General features: G+C 36.6%; 1 protein-coding gene across 4 annotated transcripts in view; it reads left to right on the forward strand.

Moving 5' to 3' along the window:
* LOC127626586 (ankyrin-3-like) overlaps positions 1-22,833 on the forward strand; it is a 209,010-nt gene that overhangs the window by 94,096 nt on the left and 92,081 nt on the right. For 3 of the 4 annotated variants that reach the window (XM_052102480.1, XM_052102483.1, XM_052102482.1), the window contains exons 2-10: positions 1,856-1,957; positions 2,293-2,391; positions 4,267-4,365; positions 7,015-7,113; positions 8,171-8,356; positions 8,711-8,734; positions 16,318-16,416; positions 18,468-18,566; positions 19,124-19,222. In XM_052102480.1, the coding sequence (XP_051958440.1) occupies positions 1,856-1,957; positions 2,293-2,391; positions 4,267-4,365; positions 7,015-7,113; positions 8,171-8,356; positions 8,711-8,734; positions 16,318-16,416; positions 18,468-18,566; positions 19,124-19,222 (906 nt within the window). The remainder of the gene's footprint in view (positions 1-1,855; positions 1,958-2,292; positions 2,392-4,266; positions 4,366-7,014; positions 7,114-8,170; positions 8,357-8,710; positions 8,735-16,317; positions 16,417-18,467; positions 18,567-19,123; positions 19,223-22,833) is intronic. The other variant, XM_052102481.1, reaches the window with a different exon arrangement.

A 22,833-nucleotide genomic window follows, 5' to 3' on the forward strand; every position in this document is an offset into this window, starting at 1 on the left:
CTGAGACACACACTACCAGTAGCACCAGAGAGAAAGGTGATCACATTTGAATTGATGCAAAAATGTCTGATGGGGGATAGCGCTTAATTTGGAAAAATGATTCGACATGAATATTCAGAAGCAGCAAAATGATTTCCTGTGTAATCATGTGCGAATGACTCTAGATTCATAATCTTAACAAAACACTGCTTCAAGCTCCATTTATTGCCAAACTGTAACATTTACATGCTGTTCTTCATCGGATCCTATTTTACATTTACATTTACATTTACATTTATTCATTTGGCAGACGCTTTTATCCAAAGCGACTTACAAATGAGGAAAACATAAGCGAATCATCTTAGGGAGACAGTGGTACGAAAAGTGACATACTACAAAGTTTCACTATCATCAGAATAGTATACAAAACAGATTTAAGTGCAACAAGAATTGTAAATTATTTTTATTTTTATTTTATTTTAAGGTACCGGTTAAGTGCTTTTGGAAAAGATGTGTTTTTAGCCGTTTTTTTGAAGATAGAGAGTGACTCAGCTTCACGGATTGAGATGGGAAGGTCATTCCACCATCGTGGTATGATGAAACTGAAAGTCTGTTGTCAAAGTGTTTTGGTGCCTCTTTGTTTTGGTATGACAAGGCGACGTTCCTTAGCCGACCGCAGGCTTCTGGTGGGAACGTAGCTCTGCATAAATGTTTTTAGGTATGCTGGAGCAGACCCAGTGACTGTTTTGTATGCCAGCATCAGGGGCTTGAATTTAGTACATGCATGAACCGGCAGCCAGTGGAGAGAGACAAAGAGTGGTGTAACATGTGCTCTCTTAGGTTCATTAAAGTTCATTTTACATATCTACAGACAGTTTATATACAGAATTACTGTTTATCCATGTATTTGTTCTTACAAATGTCAGCTAGCCCATTAAAACACACAGAAGAGGGCAGGGAAGTAGGCAGGAGTCTTGACAATAACTTGGTGCACATTCAGACTTTATTTACAAGTCTGACTATGCCAAGAGGTGCAGTTCAGTTCTGTATCACAAAGCACTTGAAAAATGGACAATTAAAATAACTTACAAGACACATGAGGAGCAGGTGAAACTAATTACATAAATACAGACCAAATGAGGAAGAGTAATGAAGGAACAAGGAGGTGGAGGCAGGGAATGCCAAGACAAACACAAAGCCAAACTGACAAACTGTTAAGATCTGCAATGAAGCCATCATTAGCCATGTGCTCCAACAAAAGACAAGACCAGACATGAGTGCATGGCAATAGAACTTAAACAGAACATGAAGCCACACGTTCTCAAGACAAGACATGAGTGTCTGGATCCCGACTCAGAAGCAAGACCGAACCTAATCCTGTTAGGATCCAGACACCACGCTCTGAACATGGAAGGGAAACAACCAAAGATGTTCGCTCACACAGAGACACAGAACATAAGTGTCAGGATCCTGCCACCACAATAAACATGACTGACAAAGGTGATATGATCCTGACAATGCCTGTGCAAAACTTGCCACCACAGTACTAGGATGTTTTTAGTCATTGCCAGGGCATTGTTATGTTCAGGGTGGTAGCCAGTTGGTTGCCTAATGTCTTGGATCAAAGAGCCCATTTACCAGCACCTTTTGCTTATATACAATATGCTAGCTGCTATAGATTTGATTTTGTTATTCACTTTGCCACAAGATACAACACCTATGATGCTGATGATACAATACACAGTACAGTAGCCTAAGTTCTTTACCCAGAACTAACTTCTTGTCTTTGTTGTTGGAAGTATCAGCGCATTGGTTCCTCTCAATCAATCAGAGTTTATGAAGAGGAAGATCTGATTGTTATTTCTCTCTCTTACAGACTGACAGCAATGCCAGTTACCTACGAGCAGCCCGGGCTGGAAACCTTGAGAAAGCCCTTGATTACATAAAGACTGGCGTCGACATCAACATCTGCAACCAGGTCATAAACCTTCCTTGATGCAAAATTGACACTTACTTTGATATATGGCATCATAAAAATTGCTGTTGGCCTATAGGAAGCTGGTAAACATTTTTATTCCACCATAATGCAGATTATGAATTATGAGCATGCTAGATTGATAAAAGGACATTATTTGGAATATAAATAAATACATAATTAAATATATGAAAATTATCTTTGATTAGATGTCCAGCATCCAGATATCATGAACCTCTTCTTTATCTGACATGCTTAATTCTGAAACTAATTACATTTAAATGTAAATACACAGTCAGTTAATGCATTGGATGGTTCTTCTGTTTATCTGGATGCAGAATGGGTTGAACGCTCTTCATCTAGCATCTAAAGAAGGCCATGTGGAGGTCGTGACTGAGCTTTTAAAACTTGGTGCCGCTGTGGGTGCTGCAACAAAGGTAAGACCTTGCTCACTAGAATGGGTTGTATGACAAACCACACCTCAACTGAAAAATATGTGCATCAATGTAGAAGACAGAGCGTATGAATTAAAGATGTCAAGTGTGTTGCTTTGCTGTGCATGACATCATAGACACAACTCTGCTGCATCAGCAAGTCTTCAATGTCAAATTCGCCTAATGTATAAAGATTGACTTTGAGTCACTACCAAGGGCTGGATCTATTCATTCATTCAGACCATTATCAAATAAAGATTTCTTTAGGGCTATCCTATATTAAAGCAGGGATGTCAATTATTTTAAAGGGGTCATGAAGTGCAGTTTTTTTAAAGTGTATTATCTTCCCTGAGGTCCACTGATAATGTTATGAAAGTTTTGATTTAGTAATATATGATAATTTTTGTCCCTGATTGAAAGGCTCTGTTTTGGAGTAAGCGCCTCCTTAAAACTTCAACGTTAACGCCCACTATTCTGATTGGCTAACATCATGCAGCCCCTCAAATTAGGCAAACTTAGACGGAAGAGAATGAACCTCGACATTATAAAACATCCAACACATTGCATCTGAATATATTAAACTGTTCATCTCAAGCACAACTGTTAACACTCAGCACCATAAAATATCAAACCATCATGACATTCGTAATATTCATGAATGAAACGTTTTACTTTAACTGCCCCTCCTTCAATAACAGTTCTTTTGCAATGCTTGAATCGTCTGTTCACAAGCAATCCATGCTGACATGAGCCGAAAAAAATGCTCATACATAGTCCAAAGAATGCTGAAATTATGCACATACATACTGAAGGCTCACTGAGGTGCACATCAGAGGAAACACACCGAAACGGTCGAAGAACATCATTAAAGACGTCCTATGTTTACATACACCAACCATTTAAAATAGCACAGATGGGTGAAAGAATGGGCCCATGACATGTTTGCACTCAAAGCAACACAGGCAGCAGCTGAATTCCTTCTTCCTTTCAGAGTTGTAACTTGACACCGCGTCTAAAAGCGGCACGAGATATGTATCAAGTGGTCAAAGATGCCTGTCTAGTGCATGAATACATTCAAGAATAATCCAAAATAGTCCAGATGGGTCCCCTTAGGTGTTATGTTAGGAATAGTTAGCCACGGAAGGCCTGATCTCTTGAATTGCACTCATTGATGCATGTTGTGGGATGTGTAAATACAAATGAGCAATGTGTTATGGCGTCACGAACAGACAGATTTCAAAACTAGACGTTTCAGCAGGGTGGCAACTATAAATGGTCACTAAAAATGTGTGGTTCTCGCTCTAAATGGGGAGCGTGGTAAGTTGTGTGTGGATCGCGGAGAATTGCATGAGCCTCAACATGCATAATCTCCGCGGTGTTGTGCACAACGAGCCACGTGATAAGATGCGTGATTGACTGTCTCAGAAGCGGAGGCAACTGAGACACCCGGATTGAAGTGAGTATCCACGCCACCACAAGGACCTTCTAAGTTGTGGGAATTGGGCATTCCAAATTGGGAGAAAAAGGGATAAATATAATAATAAAAAAAAGAAATCTAACCTTATTGGTAAGTGTTACGATTTTATGTATTGTGCTATTTAAGACACAGTGAAAATCAATGACTTAATATAGCAGGCAATAGTTTGTATTATATAAGTGTATCAAATAGTGGGGAATAATTCTCAGTGGGTCATGACATGCTGGCGTGGGTCCCAGGCTTTTATTTAGTCTCAGCCCATCACTGAAGTGAAGCTGTGACAGTGACAGAAATAGTGGTGATAATTTAGCTAGCGGAAGCAAAACATTGAACAGCTGTTCTGACTGACCGTGTAGAAGTTTGTGGCAACATTGACCTGCTCTATGTTCTTCTGATTCCAGAAAGGAAATAGTGCCCTGCACATAGCATCACTCGCCGGACAGGTGAATGTCGTGAAGGAACTGGTGACTAATGGAGCGAATATCAACGCCCAGTCTCAGGTACAGTACTTTTATACTTTACGCACATGCCAAAATGCAAATGCTTTGCAAATGCATTGGAAGTGTGTTTTCCCAATGTAAATGTTCATTGTGACAGTAACAAATGTGTTACAGTGGCGGTAACAGACCTCCATACTGTGGATGTGTTATTGTTCAGCTAGCTAGCTATAAACTTGTTCAAATGTTCACTAACTTTATTTTACATGCTCTGCAAGATTACCTTCAAACTGTTGCTCTGTCATGGCAGTAGCTGACCTGAAAAAGAAAACTGACCTGGCTTAGAAGAAGATTATTCTTTTGTATTCTTTCTTTCTTATTATTCTTTATTCATTAGTTTATGCTAATGCTTGTATGAGTGCCCCTTGTGGCAAGGTTGTGTATGCAATGCTTACTTGTGTGCATTATGAAGTACACTCTGGGACATTTCGGAACTGACATTGTTATTTTGTTGTTACATGACAGTTGGGAAAAAAAATCAGCTAAGACCAGCCTAAGTTGGTAAACTGGTCTTAGCTAGACACCACTCAGATAGCACACTTTTATTTCTGATATGTCTGTTTAAGAGCGTTTCATCTTGAAGTGTCACATTGGAATTAGCATCTTCTCAACATCACAAAAAGATCAGATTTAAAAACATTCTAAATCATTAACGTCTTAAAGACACCTGCTGAATATCATGACATTCGAGAGGAAACATCTTATAGACGTATTACAGATGTGCAAAAAGCCTAAAATAAATAAATAAACGTCTTCCAGATGTAAACACACATCAAATAGATGTCTGGGTGATGTACAGTACGTGTGCTCTCAGGACAAGCTCATAAGACTGGTCTGGTTTGATGATTTTTGAGAGGTTTTAGGCTGGAAAAGCAGCTGGTTGACCAGCTAAACTATAGCTTGACGAAGCTTTGAGACCAGTTAAAACCTGCAAACCACCTTAGTCTGGGTTTCTACTGTTTTTAAATTTTTTTGCCCAGCAAGGATGAGTATGTTACCAAGCCAAGTGGGGACTGCCAGTTTGTCCTGAAATGACTCTCAGTGGTATGCTGCTTTAAATAAAACATATTTCTCCAGATTGATTAGAAATTATTTGGATTTTAGAGCTGCTGTGAGGGTGTGTGTGTGTGTGTGTGTGTGTGTGTGTGTGTGTGTGTGTGTGTGTGTGTTTGTGAGTGCACATGTGTGTGTGTTTTGTCTTGTCACCAGTGTTGGGTAAGTTACTCTAAAAAAGTAGTTAATTACTACTAATTACATCTTCTATAGTGTAATTCGAGTACTGTACTAATTACTCTGTATGAAAAGTAATTGCATTACTTTAAATTATTCATGAACTGGCCAAAGAATTTAAGGGGGCTGTATTAAATTAGAAAAAATGTATTTTAACATTAGACGTTAAATCTAGATTTTAAATTCACTATTGTTTTATATAGAATTGTTCTAGAGTCTATACAGTATTTTAACGTAATTACTTCAGAAGTAACTATTTTAATTACTGAAAAAATAAGTAATCCCTTACTTTTCCCAAAGAAAAGTAATTTTATTACAGTAATTAATTACTTAGTAATGCATTACACCCAACACTACTTGTAACCGAAAATACCCTCATGGAACCGTAGATTAAACACACACATGGGTAAGAGATAGAGAGAGGTTACGTGTTTTATCTCAGGAACTTGTCACAAGTGCACACTGCTTCTGCTGTCTTATACTGCACTGCTTAAAATAGAAAAACTCACTAAATGAATGTTGGAGTCTTAAACATAAAGACGCACTCAGCACTTTTCCTCACTAAAAACTGTTACTCATAAAGACATGAATAGTGTTTTTTGTTCTTTTAAATGATGTACACTCACATGAGATTAAGACAGTTGCTTAATAAAAGCGGTTGTATTTTACAAAGAACAGATCAACTCTTGGGTCAAACTAACCATATATCGGTTACACTCCTGTTATTGGACACTATCGCTTGCAGAATAAATGATTACTTATTAAATTATATAAATTAGTCATCCTGAGATAAACATACGCCTGTAACACATTCCTACACAGTTGCTCATACCTTTTGCAATTGTGTGATGCTGCTTCCATTTATTAAAATATGTATTATTTTAAATCATCAGTGATTGAATGCTATACATTGTGTACAAATTTGTTTTAAATGTAAATGGTACAATATAAATTGCATGTAGTTAAAAAAACGAAATATGTTTGCGGGGCAATTTAAACCATTGAATTATAAATGATAATAAATAAAAACAAAACCACAAAAGATTTAACTGGTAAGAGTCTTTATTCTGTAAGTATAGGGACAAAAATAGTATTTGTTTCAGTATATGTTGGATTTCAATTGACCTAAATTCGATGTCCAAAACAAATGTTTATCAAACTGCACATATCAGTCTAATAAATAATTACATTTTAACAATTAGTATTTTGCAGCACTAATGTTAAGATTACTGAAAGAGACATTTCTGTTTTATTCTAATCACATAAACTTAACTTAGTCATACATCAAAATGAATCTCAAAACAACATTTTTTTTAAACTTGTTTATATATATAAAAAAAAAAAAAAAAAAAATCACACAGGTTTACACTATGTGGTGAATGAAACACATTTATAAGTATTCTCTTCTCTTTAAATCTGCAGAATGGATTCACGCCACTCTATATGGCTGCCCAGGAAAATCACCTTGACGTGGTTAAATACCTTCTGGACAATGGATCAAGTCAGAGCATTGCCACAGAGGTGAGCAAAACCCTCTGTTCCAATCCATCCATCATTTACCTGACTGCAAGTCCCAGGAGCCCTCTGGATCAACAAACATAGAGGTTCATCTAGCATTGATAAAAGATAAAGATACAACACCCAACTAAGAATACCCTGTAACCATGCTGTCCTGCTTTGCAAGACAGGAGGTAGACACTAGTTACGCAGTGACGGCATTGAATGCCCTGCCTAAAGTATGTTTGCGTGATGGAGCAGCCTAGTGATGAGACATTATTGTCCTTGAGATTGTAACTGGCCCTTATGTCTCTTAGACAGTAATTATTCACACCGGAGAACACTTCTATTTTGCAAGTGCTAATGTTCAGACGAGTCTAAAAAAGAAGAAAAGGGATTATGCATGAAAGCATTTTATGATTTATTGTTGTTCTCTGAGATTATTCCTCATTTGTAAGTCGCACTGGATAAAAGTGTCTACCAAATGCATAAATGTAAATGTACAGTAAATGTAAAATAATTTCCAAAGGCATTTTGTAATAGAACTTCGATATTGTTTTATTATCATTTACTAAGTAAGGAGTAATTAAGTTCATATCAGTGTCTCGTGTAGCCGAACTTTTGACTATGGTTCACATTGCAGCTAATTTTGGCCAAAAACCGCCCGCTTAGACAGGAAAAGCCATCTGACCTACATGTAAAGCAATCTATCAACTATTATTTTAGTTTTATGTGTCATTTAAGGGTAGGTATATCTGAAATAGGTTATACCAATATGTATGTTGGCTTTATTTAAAGCCATAATTCTTTATTGAAAATGGTTGAGTGCTTTTTATAAGTCAAAGTAGCTCTAACCGTCACCTCCAATATGGTTTCATTAATTGGATGCCAGCTTTGCCAACTCCTGTCTCCTGACTAGCTAATATTAGACCGTTATGAAAAGAAAAACAATGTAAATAGCGTTGTGGCAGTCTCTATGAATGATTGTACTGAAATTACAGAAAACAATTGCAGAAAATGTCCAAAGTTGTGGGAGCAAGCATTTGGAATACTCAGTGATTTTTGTGTTGTGTGTTTGTAGGACGGTTTTACTCCTCTGGCCGTAGCTCTCCAGCAGGGTCATGAACAGGTGGTGTCTCTGCTCCTGGAGAATGACACCAAGGGCAAGGTGCGGTTACCCGCCCTGCACATCGCCGCCCGGAAGGATGACACAAAAGCAGCGGCACTGCTACTGCAAAACGACCATAATGCAGATATCGAATCCAAGGTACCTCCATCAATACACAGCTTATGTTTAGAACTTGTTGGTGCTTCATGGTTATTTCCATTCAACACTTTGGAATTAAAGCAATGTAGAATAATACACGTCAAATAAAACAGACATTGTGGTGGCTAGAGTAATTAAATGGTGGGTGATGGGAGATGCTCATTGAATTTCTTTGTAAATTTGTATTTACCGCTAGCAGGTGCACCATCCAGTTAAGCCCTCTTGATGTTGTGTGATGTGTGGTTTGTCGCTCTCCCTCACCATGTAGCCACGGTACAGCTTGGTGCTTCCATTGTGACTTTGTGAACACTAATCAGACCATTCTCTCTCCCCCCGCTCTGGTGGTCCTTCTAGATGATGGTGAATAGAACGACAGAGGTATACACAAATAAGCTCTACACACCTCGCAATGCTGCTGTCCCTGCTGCACCTTCCCCTCCTGTCCCTTTTCATCGCTTTTTGTCTCAATACAATTGCGCTTTATCGCTAACAGGCAGTGGGAAACTAGCATGGAGAAGAAAGTGTCTGGTTTAGCGGGTAGAGGTCTGCAGCTGAGAGAGTTACCTGAGAAACTGGTTGTCCAACACTCCTGCCATCTACCATTGTTCGGACAAAACATGTCCTCCCACCCCAAACTCACGCCATTGGTAGAGCCATACGTTGATATGTCTTGCCCCTCAAACAAACAGACCAATGTTTTGAAAGTTTCACAGAGCCTGCAGAAGGTGTGCATAGCCTTTTAGAGAGTTTATACTCATATAAGACCACCTTGTTTTTCAAATGTCTAAATATGCATTTTGCTTCAACATCAATAAATACCCAAATGACCTGTTAGACGGTACTGTTGTAAAAAAATATACTGGTGCTGTCCTGTAGATTAAGGTTGGGTCACTGGAAGGTTTTCTCCTCAGCTGCAGAGCACTCGACCTGTCTCATGCATGACATTTCCCTCCCCAAGCAGGTATCAGCAGAAAGAGCAACTGGCCTTTGCTCTTCTCTTCTCTTCTGATCACTACTGTGCTCTACTCGAATCTACTCTAATCTTCTCTACTGTACTCATGTATATTCTTCTCTATCTCTCTATACTCTACTCATTCTGCTTTATTGTACTCTATTCTACTTATCTCTCCTCATCTCTACTCTGCTCAAGTCTACTTGAGTCTACTATATTTAACTACTCATCTCTTGTTGACTCTACTTGTCTCTAGTCTATTCTACTCTCTCTTCGCTATTCGTCTCTATTCATCTCTATTCTACTCTACTCGCCATTAATAGTCTCTTTACTCATCTCTACTGTACTCTACTAACCTCCACTCTACTTATCTCTATTATGTCTCTACTCTACTATTGTCTACTATACTCTACTTGTCTTTAGTCTACTTGTCTATACTCTACTTATCTAAACTCTGTTCTTCTCTACTTAACTCTACAATACTCATCTCTATACTCATCTTTGCTCTTTTCTAATCTGTTCTACTAATTTGTACTCTTCTTGTCTCTACCCTGCTTGTCTCTTCTTTATTCTGCTCTATTCAACTCCACTCTACTCATCTCTAGTCTACTTGCTTCTACTCTACTCTACCCTACTGATCTCTACTATACCTATGTCTACTCTACCTTGCTTCTCTCAAGTCTACTCTACTTGTGTCTAGTCTATTCTACTCTTCTCTATTGTATTCGTCTCTATTCTACTGTTATCTACTCTACTCTTTCTAACTCTATTCTATTCAACTCTCCCTGTTTGCTCTACTCATCTCTATTCTACTCTGCTCTACTCATCTCTACTCTACTCATCTCTACTCTATTCTACTCTCCTCGTAATTAATATACTCATGTCTACTCTACTTGTCTCTAGTCTACTCAACTCTACTCATATCTCCTCTACTCCAGTCCACTCCACTTCACTCCTGTCTTCTCTTCTCTTTTTTTCTGTTCTCTTCTCTTCACTTTCACAGTCAGCATGGCCAACAGACTTGTTCCAGCTGTCCTGTAAATTGTTAACTGCTCAGATTTGCACTGCATGACATGTAACTTTTATACGTATTAACCACCGACAGTCAACACTGATAACAGTTAGATTTACATATGTTTGCTTAAAATTATTACTACATTTGTTATTTATGCAATAATAAATTTGCTTTTTAATAATTAACATTTTATTGAAAATTGCATACTATTGGAATTGTCTACAAAAAAAATATGTGAGTGCAGGTAGACAAAGTAAATTTGACATCACTGATACTCATTTTTATGTTTTTCATATAACAGCACTCATGTTGAAAGCATGTTTGCACAACTGAATTCATGGGTCCACATGCACTTGCTTTGTGTTTGTATGTTAACTCACCTTTGGCCATACCTGCCAACACTCCCGAATTTACCAGGTTTCTCCCTTTTCTCCACCCCATATCCTGCTGTACTCCCAATTTACATTTTCAATCGATAAACTCATGATTTCACGCGTCCACACTTTGCTCATACGGGATCATCTAGTACGAAATGATGCATCCTGTATCGAATCAATACGGGGCACAATTTGTCCCGTAATCTGGTCAGATGGCATCACGGCGAAATTGTTTCAGATCGTTAATTATTTATACGGTGGGTAAGGGGTCGTGTGAAAAGTCCACACGTTGTGCTAAAACGTGCTAATACTGTGGATGGTGTTGGAAGGGACCATCTGAAAAGTCCACACATTGTGCTAAAACTGTGGATTTCTTTTATTGAAAAACAGAAGGTTCAATTTAAATGTACATGTGGTGATGGGGCGTGGCCGAGCGATGTCTGTGGAGAGTGAGGCCAGGATAGGAAGAGCGGTAAGGATTGGCACCTGTGAGAAACCACCTCTAACAGCTGTTTTGTGTTGCAGTGAGAGCTGGAGAGGGAGAAAAGGGCAATCCAAACTGCCGGAGTAGAGATTGAGCTATGCTTCAAACGCCTGAGTGTGTGTGTGCGCGTTTAAGTGTGTGTGCTGAAAAGCCACGTTGTTTATTGTAAATAAACTGCTCATTGAGAAAATAATTCGTCAAGTCCCACTTCATACTTCATAATGACTAGAAGTACAGGTGAAGGAAAAAAATATAATTAAACTAAAGAAAATGTAAAAAAATAAAATACATATAAACCAACACAGATGTATAAATAAATAAGATCAAGAAGATAACAATAAAAATAATTATATTTTTTAGAAGTCATGGGTCAGGAAAGTTCTCAGCATATAAGAAAGGATCTACACTTTTTAGTATTAATAACTCAAAAAGATTTTATTGTAAGGGACCATCTGAATACATGGTCAATTTCTTGGTCTTATTCATCTTCAATGTAGTATTACTGGCCGGTACTGCTGCTACCTATATGCATATTACACAGTCTGCGTAGTGCGCCTACCACCTACCCCCTACGGGGGCACCATGTTACCCTAGGGGGACACCAGCAACTCCACCAGCTGCCGTTCCTCACACATACGAACCACAAAAAAAATTAACAATACAAATAAGTCTCCATATTTTTCACAGTCTGATGTTGGCAGGTATGCTTTTGGCTGAGGGTTGGTAGCAATAGAGGCTTCATACATCTAAAGAAAGCACATCCTTTTCAGAACTTTCCTCTTGTAGCTCCATAGCAACCACAACATAGTATGAAAGAAGAGAGATTAATGCTACATTCACGTCATTTCGGAATTAGCATTATCACAGGATTACAACTCTAAGATTCTAATCTGAGCCAAATGATTGTTTGGCTTCATATCTGCATTACTGCATTTTATTTATTTATTTATTTTTTGAAGTTATGAGCATTTCATCTCATCTCAAATTTTGTATGGATGACTTGGAATAAATGGCCTACTCATTTGTCTTGCTGAGATAATTTCATAGCTTTCATTTACTTATGCTTAATATATACAATTACATAATATGTTCACTGTTTTTCTAAATTTGACAAAATTGAAGCTTAATTGGAAATTACACTATTTTTAGGGGCCCATGAACCGACGGTGCTGGAAAACTATTGTATTTGACCTAATATTCTTAATGTGCTGTTGTCCAGCAATCCAAAATCTATTCTTCTTCTTCTGCATAATCATCTATTGTCATTCTGTTGTCATTCTAATCTGATATAATTTTGCAACTGTGATCAAATCTTTTGGAAGAAATTTTACACAAAACAGTCCACAGCATTCACAGGATCTATTGTGTCCAATTTAGTTATTTTCACCATGTCCTGGCCATATGTGCTTGGACCCCGGTGACTGCTGCTTGCAGCTATATTTATTATTATTATTATTATTATTATTATTATTATTATGCCTTAAAAGATATGTGTAGCCAAAACCGTAAGTCCTAGAGACACCAAACATTGCAGGATGGCCCTAAATCCCCCCCCCACTACTCAGGCACGTACACACACACACACACACCCATCTGACTCTAGGTGGCACTATAATAAGCACTTTTACATTTTTGGCTAATGTCTTTGCTACCGTAAGGGCTAGAATCAGAAAATTGGTTCAATACTTACAAACTTATATATCCTAGGGATGCACCGAAATTTCGGCCGCCGAAACTTTTCGGCCGAAAATGGCACTTTCGGTTTTTGGCCGAAAGAGAAAAAGGCCGAAAATATGAGCCGAAAATACCTCCTCGCCCCGCCCCTCAGTGCTCAGATTTCACTCTGGATCGATCTAGCCCTTATCACAGCGCTACCAAACAAAGGCCGATCATGTCAGCGGTGTGGAAATTCTTCAAAATTTCTGATAAGGACATCAAATTTGCGATCTGCAGTGTTTATTCAGCAGAAATGTAAAGATATATATATATATATATATATATATATACAGAGTACAGCAAGAGATTCTACAGGAAAGTGTCACAACTAGCGCAGCTACAACACAACTTGAGGCGTATCTAGCGGAACTACGCCAGAAGCGAAAATCCCCTTGACTACGGTCGCATAAACAAAGACCACTTTCCTTTGCTTACAGGTATTTATCTGCCCAAGCACCAGCACAGAGAGTGAGAGACTGTTCAGTGCAGCATCTCATGTTCTTGATGAGCTTTCTGACAGGAAAGACTGTCAGAAAGTTTAGCAACTTTTGTTCTTGAAGAGAAACCTGTTGCTTGTACTTAAATAGAAATACATTACACTTGTTCTTCACTTGAGGATACATCTGTCGTTTACAGTTGAGGTTGGATTTAGTTCAATTACTGCTGTTTTGCACTGTTGTTTTGCACAATAATGTTCACTTAAAGTGTACATACGTTAACATAAACAGAATAGAGCACTGATCTATATATATAATTATATATTATAGTTATATATAGATCAGTGGAATAGAGGCCCTCTGCCATTCTGTGTTCTGCCTTTTGTTTTAATTAAAATTACTGTTGCATATTTAAACTTTTTGAAAGATGTTAGCTAAGTTCATTACTTGACTGTTGTTTTGCATATAAAAGTTTTCTAAAACTTTACATTATTTGGATAGTTGTTAATAAAATCTGTAAAATTAGATTTTTACAGAACTGAATGAAGAATAATATTTAATATAGTTTTTATATATTTTTTGTCCAATTTTGGTGTTACTTTCAATAAAAGTGTGATTTATTTTATTGGTTTGTAGTTTTTCAATTCAGATTCATTAAATTCATGAAATTAATGAAAAAGTATAAAATTAATACAATTATACACACCATTTATTTTTTTTTTTTAAATAGGTAAAAATTTCGGTTTTCGGCCAAGTGCATCCTGGATTTTCGGTTTCGGTTTCGGCCCAGAATTTTCATTTCGGTGCATCCCTAATATATCCAATATCATTTCCACCCTGAAAAACGTTTTCACAATTTTTCTGAAAAACCTACTTTTGCGAACTTCTCTTAGGCTGTTTGTCAGATCTGCTCATAATTTTGCATGCATCATATGGGACCATCCTGACCCAAATTTATTTTATTTGTCTGATCGTTTCAAAAATATAAGCTAATTAATTATTTGGCCCAAATTTACTTAATGGCCTATATCTTCTGAACACAAACTCCAAACCTTACAAAACTTAGAATACTTTGATATCAGAACATTTTGAGGATGCATGCAAAGTTTAATTTTGTCAAAGGGGGTGCTACATCTTAAAATCCTTATCAATCTGCAATCGTTTGGTGAAATTTTTTTAAATTGGCATGCATTATCTCTGGGTCACATGCTAACATATCCTTACAAAATCGATTAGACAAATCAACCAAAATGGCCACCAGCAGCCAATCAAATTTCAGCAGATAATAACTTGCATTGCATATGTCAGATCATTACGAAATGTATAGTGCACTTACAGATTGCCAGAATTAGGCTGTATACCAAATTTGGTGAAAATCGTCCACAAGGTTGTTTTATAATTAGTTAATTTGCATTTTTGCTAATAACTTTGATCAAAATTAGTATTTCCTCTGATTCCTTGAGTCAAGACGTACAATAAATATATATATTTTTTTAAATTTTAACACCTACTTTTGTGAACTCTTTCTAGTCCATTTGTCCAATTTGCTCGACATTTTGCAAGTATCATCTAGGGACCGTCCTGACACAGATTTTTCATTTGTCAAATTGTTTTGAAGATATAAACCAATTAATTGAATTTGGGATTGAATTGTAACTACTACTAAACCATATAGACACCAGGATAGTCTGTGGACTTGTGCTAAATGTAATCAATTTCCTCTTGTCAACAGCAAATAAAATATTATTTATACAACTATAATTTACTGATGAAGGATGTACTACTGATTTTGTCCACTAGATGAAGCAGCAAGTTAAGAAATGTAATTAAATCCTCAATTAAATAAGAGTTATTGTTCTTGTAATGTAATATATGTGCAGTGGAATAGCAACAGCTATTCAACAAATGAAGAGCCCTATGAAATATGTTTGTGTTTCCACAAGTTCAGTTTTTCCTGATTTAATTGTCCAGCAATCCAAAATCGAATTTATGCATGGTAAATCAAGGATGTATTACCGATATTGTCCACTAGATGGAGCGCCAAAACTAAAAATCCTTGTAAATCCTTTTTGACTTAGCTTTTTGCTCTTTTATTGTGCTGTAGTTCAGCAATCCAAATTGCTTGGACCCCGATGATTGCCGCTTGCAGCTATATTTCCTTTGCTTGTGAATTTTGTGAATTTTGCTTCACATATCACTTGTCTTATATTTAACATTAAGCATACTTTTCACTTACACTGTTGTCTCTATGGTAAGTACATCATCTTTTGAAAATACTTTATCAGGGGCAAAATTGTGATAGAAATACGCCACAACTGTGGGACAACCGTAATTTTTGAAAAACATTATTAAAATCATGTCCATATAATATATATTAATATATGTATTCAACTCTTTGTTTTGAATCATCATGGCTTTAATTATGCAATAATTCATAATTTTATACTGCATTTAAAAAATCATAATCATACTGTAAAAAGGAAAAAGGGTAAAACAATCAAATCTATACAAACGTTATTTGAAAAGTTTAAAAATAAACGATGAAGGTATTGTTAAATGTTTTCAAGTCTTAATTTGACCTTGATATAATTATATAATGAATTAAAACAAAAAGGTAGAAATCTATTAGTTAAAAACAATTCATAAAATAAATAAAATCAACCCCTGGGAGATAAAAGTGAGCATAGTTGAAGAAACACCTTTTTACTTGATGGAAACGTACAAAAATTCCGTCATGACGTGATAGAGCATTAAGAAAACCTTCAGCAAAAAATACAACTATTCATTAGCTGGATTGGGTTTATATGGTGTGGAGTGATTAATTAAAGGATGTGTCATTCATGAATGTTGTACTGAGGTCATCTGTGTAGCTCTTTGAGGGATTTACTGCACTATGCCTGGTCTGATATCACCTAGGCCTACAGAGTGCTGTATGTGACATTTTGACCCCTATGCCCTATTTCTCTCTGTTCTTCTCTAGAGTGGCTTCACCCCTCTCCACATAGCAGCTCACTACGGCAACATCAATGTAGCAACTCTTCTCCTGAACCGTGGGGCTGCCGTAGACTTCAAGGCGAGGGTAAGGACACAAACTGCAGCTGAGTGGATGGAATTGAACTGCCCAAAATTGGAGTCAGGACAGGATCATTCTCTTGCATTTTTACAGAATAGCATACTATCATGCTACTCTTACTCACTGCCGTATATAGTGTACTGTGCACATTTTCTGTATGAATGGGATACACGAATGACATATTACATTTGCCAAAATGCAATGAGCCTTCTATTTTCAGTCTGATGAATAAACCGAAAATATTTAAAGATGCTTTTTTGACTTTTTTTTTTAATTTAAGACATTTCTATACATTATTAAGATCTAAATGCAAAATAACCATTATTATTTCCTAGATGATAACTAGAGTAATGCTTTTTACCCTGTTAGTATGTGCCAATGGCAGCTTTAACAAATGAACCCATGCCTATAATATAAATTTTACATAGTAAAGGAAATTAAATTAAGAAAAGCCAACATGTGTCAGCACTCATTTTGTTTACATAATATATTTCTGTCATTAACTGTTTCACTACAAGTAATATTTACAATTATTATGTGTCATTTATATCTCACTCCTCACAGTATTTATAGTAAGTTACAACAGCACACTAAGTAACCAAACTGAATTTAAAAAATAATGCCTGTTTGGAACTGAATAACAGCCAAATGCCTATTGCATACTGCTAAGAATACACAAAACACTGCCTACTTGTTTTTCAAAATAAAATGTGAAACATAAAGCATTATAAAAATAAATGCTTTTAATAGTACTATGTTACATTGTTGTTACATGACCTTAACGTGTTACATGTTTATGGTACACAATGTCTAATTATCATCTAAGAAATAAACGCTTTGTAAAAATGTATGTTTTGACTGACAGAGAAAGAAAAAAAGATGTTGAAATTTAGGGCTGATGTTACTTCATGTTAATTCTGTACACAGGAAATAAAAGGTCAAGTACCCTGAAGTGTGCCCTGTTGCATACTTCACATTTGGACAATCTGGCAATTGCAGGCATTCAAACAAATGTGCATACTATGCAAAGTATGCATACTAAAAGTTTAGCCTTAGGTTGGTCCATGTTTTTAAAAAGAAAATCAACAATGGGTCATCATGGTAAATTAGGGATATTGTAAACTGCCACTAGAGGGTGGTGTAGCTCAGAATGCACATATACAAGATAATGCAGCATGATCTCTGCTATTACTGCCATTGACATGTTCTTTCAGGAACATACTGCATGAATAAATATATATGTATAATAGCTCTGTATATGAATCCAGAAGGTTAAAATAAATGCACCTGCAAAAAAACAAACAATTATGAGGACATTTTGTTAAATGTATATTCAAGGGTTATTTGCAACTTAAACTCTATAGACTGCATATGTGTGAAATATGAAAAGGTATGGCCATAAAACATAATGTATGTGAGGCCAGTGGTGGCTCAGTGGTTGAGGCTCTGGGTTACTGACTGAAAGGTTAGGGGTTCAAGCCACAGCACTGCCAAGATACCACTGTTGGGCCCTTGAGCAAGGCCCTTGACCCAATCTGCTCCAGGGGTGCTGTTTCATGGCTGACCCTGCACTCTGACCCCAGCTTAGTTGGGATCTGGGATATGTGAAAAACAACTGTATTTCATTGGCTCTGTACTCTGCACAATGACAATAAATTTGAATCTTAATGTGGCATGCAAGAGATGGCATATGTGCAAATTTATATCAATTTCTATCAATGACCATAATGTAAAGCCAGTAGTATTCATTAAATACATGCAAGGATACCAAAAAAAATTATATACCAAAAAAGGCCAATTTAGAATTTTTTTACAGCTCGGTAGAGTTAATATGAATGCTTAATTTTAATTAATTCATAGTTCATCAGATTTGCTAAAATGTTAAAAGAAAATGCCCATTATTATACAATCACAAAAAACAGTGAATCAAAAAGCATGTGTTTACATTGGTACACTAATGTATGTAAGTAGCCTTACTCTTGAGACGAAGGAATCTTTATTACTGTATGTGTCATTTAATGTCTGACATTTTGTTTTGCCTTTTTATACTGTGGCAGAATGACATCACACCTCTCCATGTGGCGTCAAAAAGAGGAAACAGCAACATGGTCAGACTGCTGCTGGAGCGAGGGGCACGAATCGATGCCAAAACCAAGGTCAGTGCTTTAAGCAGTCGAACCAAACAAACTCATTCCTATCCAGCTCTATATATAACTCATCAGAGGAAGTAAGCACATGGTTATCCACGGTTTGCGTATATTATATAGCAAAGAAAGAGGGAGAAACATATAAATAACAAGCTATAATTTCTAAATTCATTGCATATCATGTTTCCAAGGAAACTTATTAAATTGTGCTTAATTTGTGGCTCAGTTCAGCTGCTTTCTTAGAAACACAAGATGCTTTTCAAGAACTGGGAATTTATTGGCAGAAAAAATTCTGGGATACATGCCGTTTGATTCTAATAAATGATAACAGTCATAGCCCTCAGGTTACACATGTTTGGCAGCAGTGTCGAAGAGAAATTACACACAGATGTTGCAAACATCTCTTTCTGCTGTGGGGGAACACTGTGTCTTGTTGTGTGTTTGATATCTTGGGACATGTCTTTAGTATCGGGAATACATGTAATGTTAACGAAAGCTGACGTTTGTAGATTCCCGGCATTGCCTCTGAGTGTTTATGATATGTGTGTTTGTTTTTAATCTTTCAGGACGGCCTTACACCTTTACACTGTGGAGCGAGGAGCGGTCATGAACAAGTTGTTGAGATGTTGCTAGATCGTGGAGCTCCAGTCCTTTCTAAGACAAAGGTACAATTTTGAACAATTTCCCTGCCTTTAAAGGACTAGTTCAGACACAAATGAAAATTCTGTCACCATTTATTCACCTTAATGTCATTCCAAACCCATATCTACAATCTTTTATCTTTTGTAGAACACAAAATGAGATATTAAGCAGAATGTTTACACATATCCAAAAATAACAAAAAAAAGTACCATAAAATTAGCTTCTAACTTATATGAACCCGGATCACACGTCCGCTTTCGTGAAGCGGAAGTCGTCAAAGTTGGGTAAACTTGAATGGCGGTGAATGGGGGACCACAGCAAATAAAATTTTTGCTTACTCGTTTGCTCCAACAGCAAAAGAAAAAAAATCAACGATTACACTCTCATAGCTTTTCAAAAGAAGATGAAAATATAGAGCGCTGGATAACAGCAGTAAGAAGAGAGAAATAGGCCAACATTTCTGTCACTCCCTCAGCAGACATGTTAGAAGCTTTATCGCAGATATGGAAACTGATTATTTTTTACTTATTCCAGGGTAATATAATACAAACTACTGTTATAAATTTACACTAAATATAAAAAAATTTGAGATATAAAAAATGTGCTACATTTACGTTGTTAAAGAAGGCGGTCCATTGCATTATATTTCAAGTCTTCTTTAACAAATCAATAGCTTTGTGTGAGGAACAGACCAATATTGTAATCATTCGTTTAAAATCTTTCCATCTACCACATCTCTGAAATCTCATACACGGTCACAAATATAACCAAATATGAACAAGTATGGTGCATGTAGACACATTGCGGCAGGTTTGACGTCATGTATTACTAAACCCTTTCGACATTTAATAATGCAGAATATTAGTAGGATAGAATGATAATTCTTGAGATCAGCTATGGAATAACTACTAGTGAAAATGCCAATTTATGATATCAGTAATTAGTTTGTACTAGTAAAATCATTCATTCTTAATTAAAAATAGAATTTCAACTAGTAAAAAACATGATTATTGATATCTGTAACTGCATTTTTATTTTTTTTTTTAATGATATTTGTAATTTGTAATTGTTTTTCACTAGTGGCAATGTTAATTTTGGATATCTGTAATTTGATTGTAATTAGTAAAAAAGCTTTTAAGGTATCTTTAATTAATCCACATATCTGAAATGTTAATGTTTACTAGTTGTAATACAATTTTTGATAGAAGTATTGGACATTTGCACTAGTTACAATCTAATTATTCATATAAAATTGATAATTTTGTACTAATAAGTAATACATTGCTGATATTTCAACTAGTAAGAAATTAAGCATGGATGTCTGTAATTGCATTTTGAATAGGAGTGAATGACAGATCGTTGTGAAGTTCAAATGTTCTTCAAAGTGTGGAGTCTGTGTTGTGCCAACACCTGTTGCTCATACCTTTTAGAGCTCCTTGGCTCGTACACGTAAAACACCATCTTGAGTATTGCACGCTCTGATTGCAGCAGATGACAGCGAGTGGAGCTCTAATTCACTTTTAGCACAGCCTTGTCAGCAACATTTGACTGGAGTTCATCCTGGCAGTGATCCCGAGACCCCGGCCGGGCTATGTGCCCAAGGTTCCCACGACACCCTGCAGGGATCAGGTGGTTAGCCTGCAAGCGCTGATTTAGGAGGAGGCAGACCCAACCCTGCCATTGCTGTGTCCGGTGCATGGTTTGCACACCTACTTGGATTGCACGCAAAGCTTTAGATGCTCTGTGCACCTCTTTGTCTGCTTTGGCTGACAGCGGAAAAGGAACGCTGTCTCCAAACAGTGGCTTGCCCACTGGATCGTGGGTGCCATCGCTCTAGCATACAAGGCCCAGACCTTGCCTGCCCCTTTGGAAATATGAGCACACTCTACTAGGAGTGGGCATTCCTTCTCCTTTTATACCCGTCTAGTGTCACTACATCAACACAACGTCTCGTTCCCTCCATCAGGGAACAGAGGTTACGACAGTTTTGCTGAAGTGAATAGCTACTATCAAAAACAAACAGGAACCGAAAAGGCTTTACTCCAAAATAAAAGCTTCTGCCAAAATAAAAGCTCAATTTATAGTTATATTAGCGTATAGATTCTGGTGGATTTGTTATATGTTAGCATATACTGTAAATAGCAATAATTATGTAAAATTCACTGTAATATGTAAGTAATATCTTTCGTATGTGATGTATGTATGTTATACAGCACTTTATTTGACAAAAATAACTCTTTTGTATGTTCTGTGAGGTTCTGTATAAAAGCACTTCATTTCATAAAAATAATACAATATTATATTTACAAAAATTATGTTTTCATTTTATTAAGATTCACTTAATTTATGTAGAAACCATTTTGAATATAAAATTAAAACAAATTCATAAAAAAATAAAACAAAAACAATCATGTATCGTTTCGGGATCGGCGAGTACCGAAAACGAATTATCTGTACCTAATCTCAAAAAAGAGAATCGAGAATTACTAGTAATTCCAGTGCTAATCTCAATAATTACACTGGCGGCCAAAAGTTTGGAATAATGTACACATTTTGCTGTTTTAGAAGGAAATTGGTACTTTCTCTAGAAACTTGTCAGTCAATCATTGTTTTGAGGAATGAAGGCTATACAATGCTTGCAATTGCCAAACAACTGAAGATTTCATACAACAGTGTATGCTATAGTCTTCAAAGACAAAGTACAACTGGCACTAACAAGGACAGAAAGAGATGTGGTAGGCCAGATGTACAACTAAACAAGATGATAAGTACATCAGAGTCTCTAGTTTGAGAAATAGACGCCTCACATATCCTCAGCTGACAGCTTCATTGAATTCTACCTGCTGAACACCATTTTCATGTACAACAGTAAAGAGAAGACTGAGGGGTGCAGGCCTTATGGGAAGAATTGCAAAGAAATAGCCACTTTTGAAACAGAAAAACAAAAAGAAATGTTATAGTGGGCAAAGAAACACAGACATTGGACAACAGATAATTGGAAAAGAGTGTTATGGATCTTAACCCCATTGAGCTTTTGTGGGATCGGCTAGAGTTTAAGGTGCATGAGAAGTGCCCGATAAGACAGACACATCTATGGCAAGTGCCACAGGAAGTGTGGGGTGAAATGTCACCTGAGTATCTGGACAAACTGACAGCTAGAATGCCAAGGATCTGCAAAGCTGTCATTGCTGCACATGGAGGATTTTTTTATGAGAACACTTTGAAGCATTTTAAGAAGATCTGAAAAAAAAATTCAACTTGTAATAGTCATTTTTCACATTATTAATGTCCTGACTATACATTGTGATCAGTTGAATGCCACGTTGGTGAATAAAAGTACCAATTTCTTTCCATAAGAGCAAAATCTGTACATTATTCCAAACTTTTGGCCACCAGTATATAGACAATAACTATTGATAATAACTATAGATACCTATAATTCATTTCTTGCACATCATTAAATGTCGAAAGGGTTTGCATTACATTGTGTTTGTTGAGTAAATTAAAGTCATTATTTGTTGCGTATATTGTATCCTATCACACCGCACAAACTGTGAATATGTGGAAGTGCGAGTGAGATTTCAGAGCTATGGTGGAGGGGGATTTTCAGTAAATAATGACCTGTTCCTCACAC

This window comes from Xyrauchen texanus, chromosome 33, assembly GCF_025860055.1.
Source record: "Xyrauchen texanus isolate HMW12.3.18 chromosome 33, RBS_HiC_50CHRs, whole genome shotgun sequence".
Classification (NCBI taxonomy): domain Eukaryota; kingdom Metazoa; phylum Chordata; class Actinopteri; order Cypriniformes; family Catostomidae; genus Xyrauchen; species Xyrauchen texanus.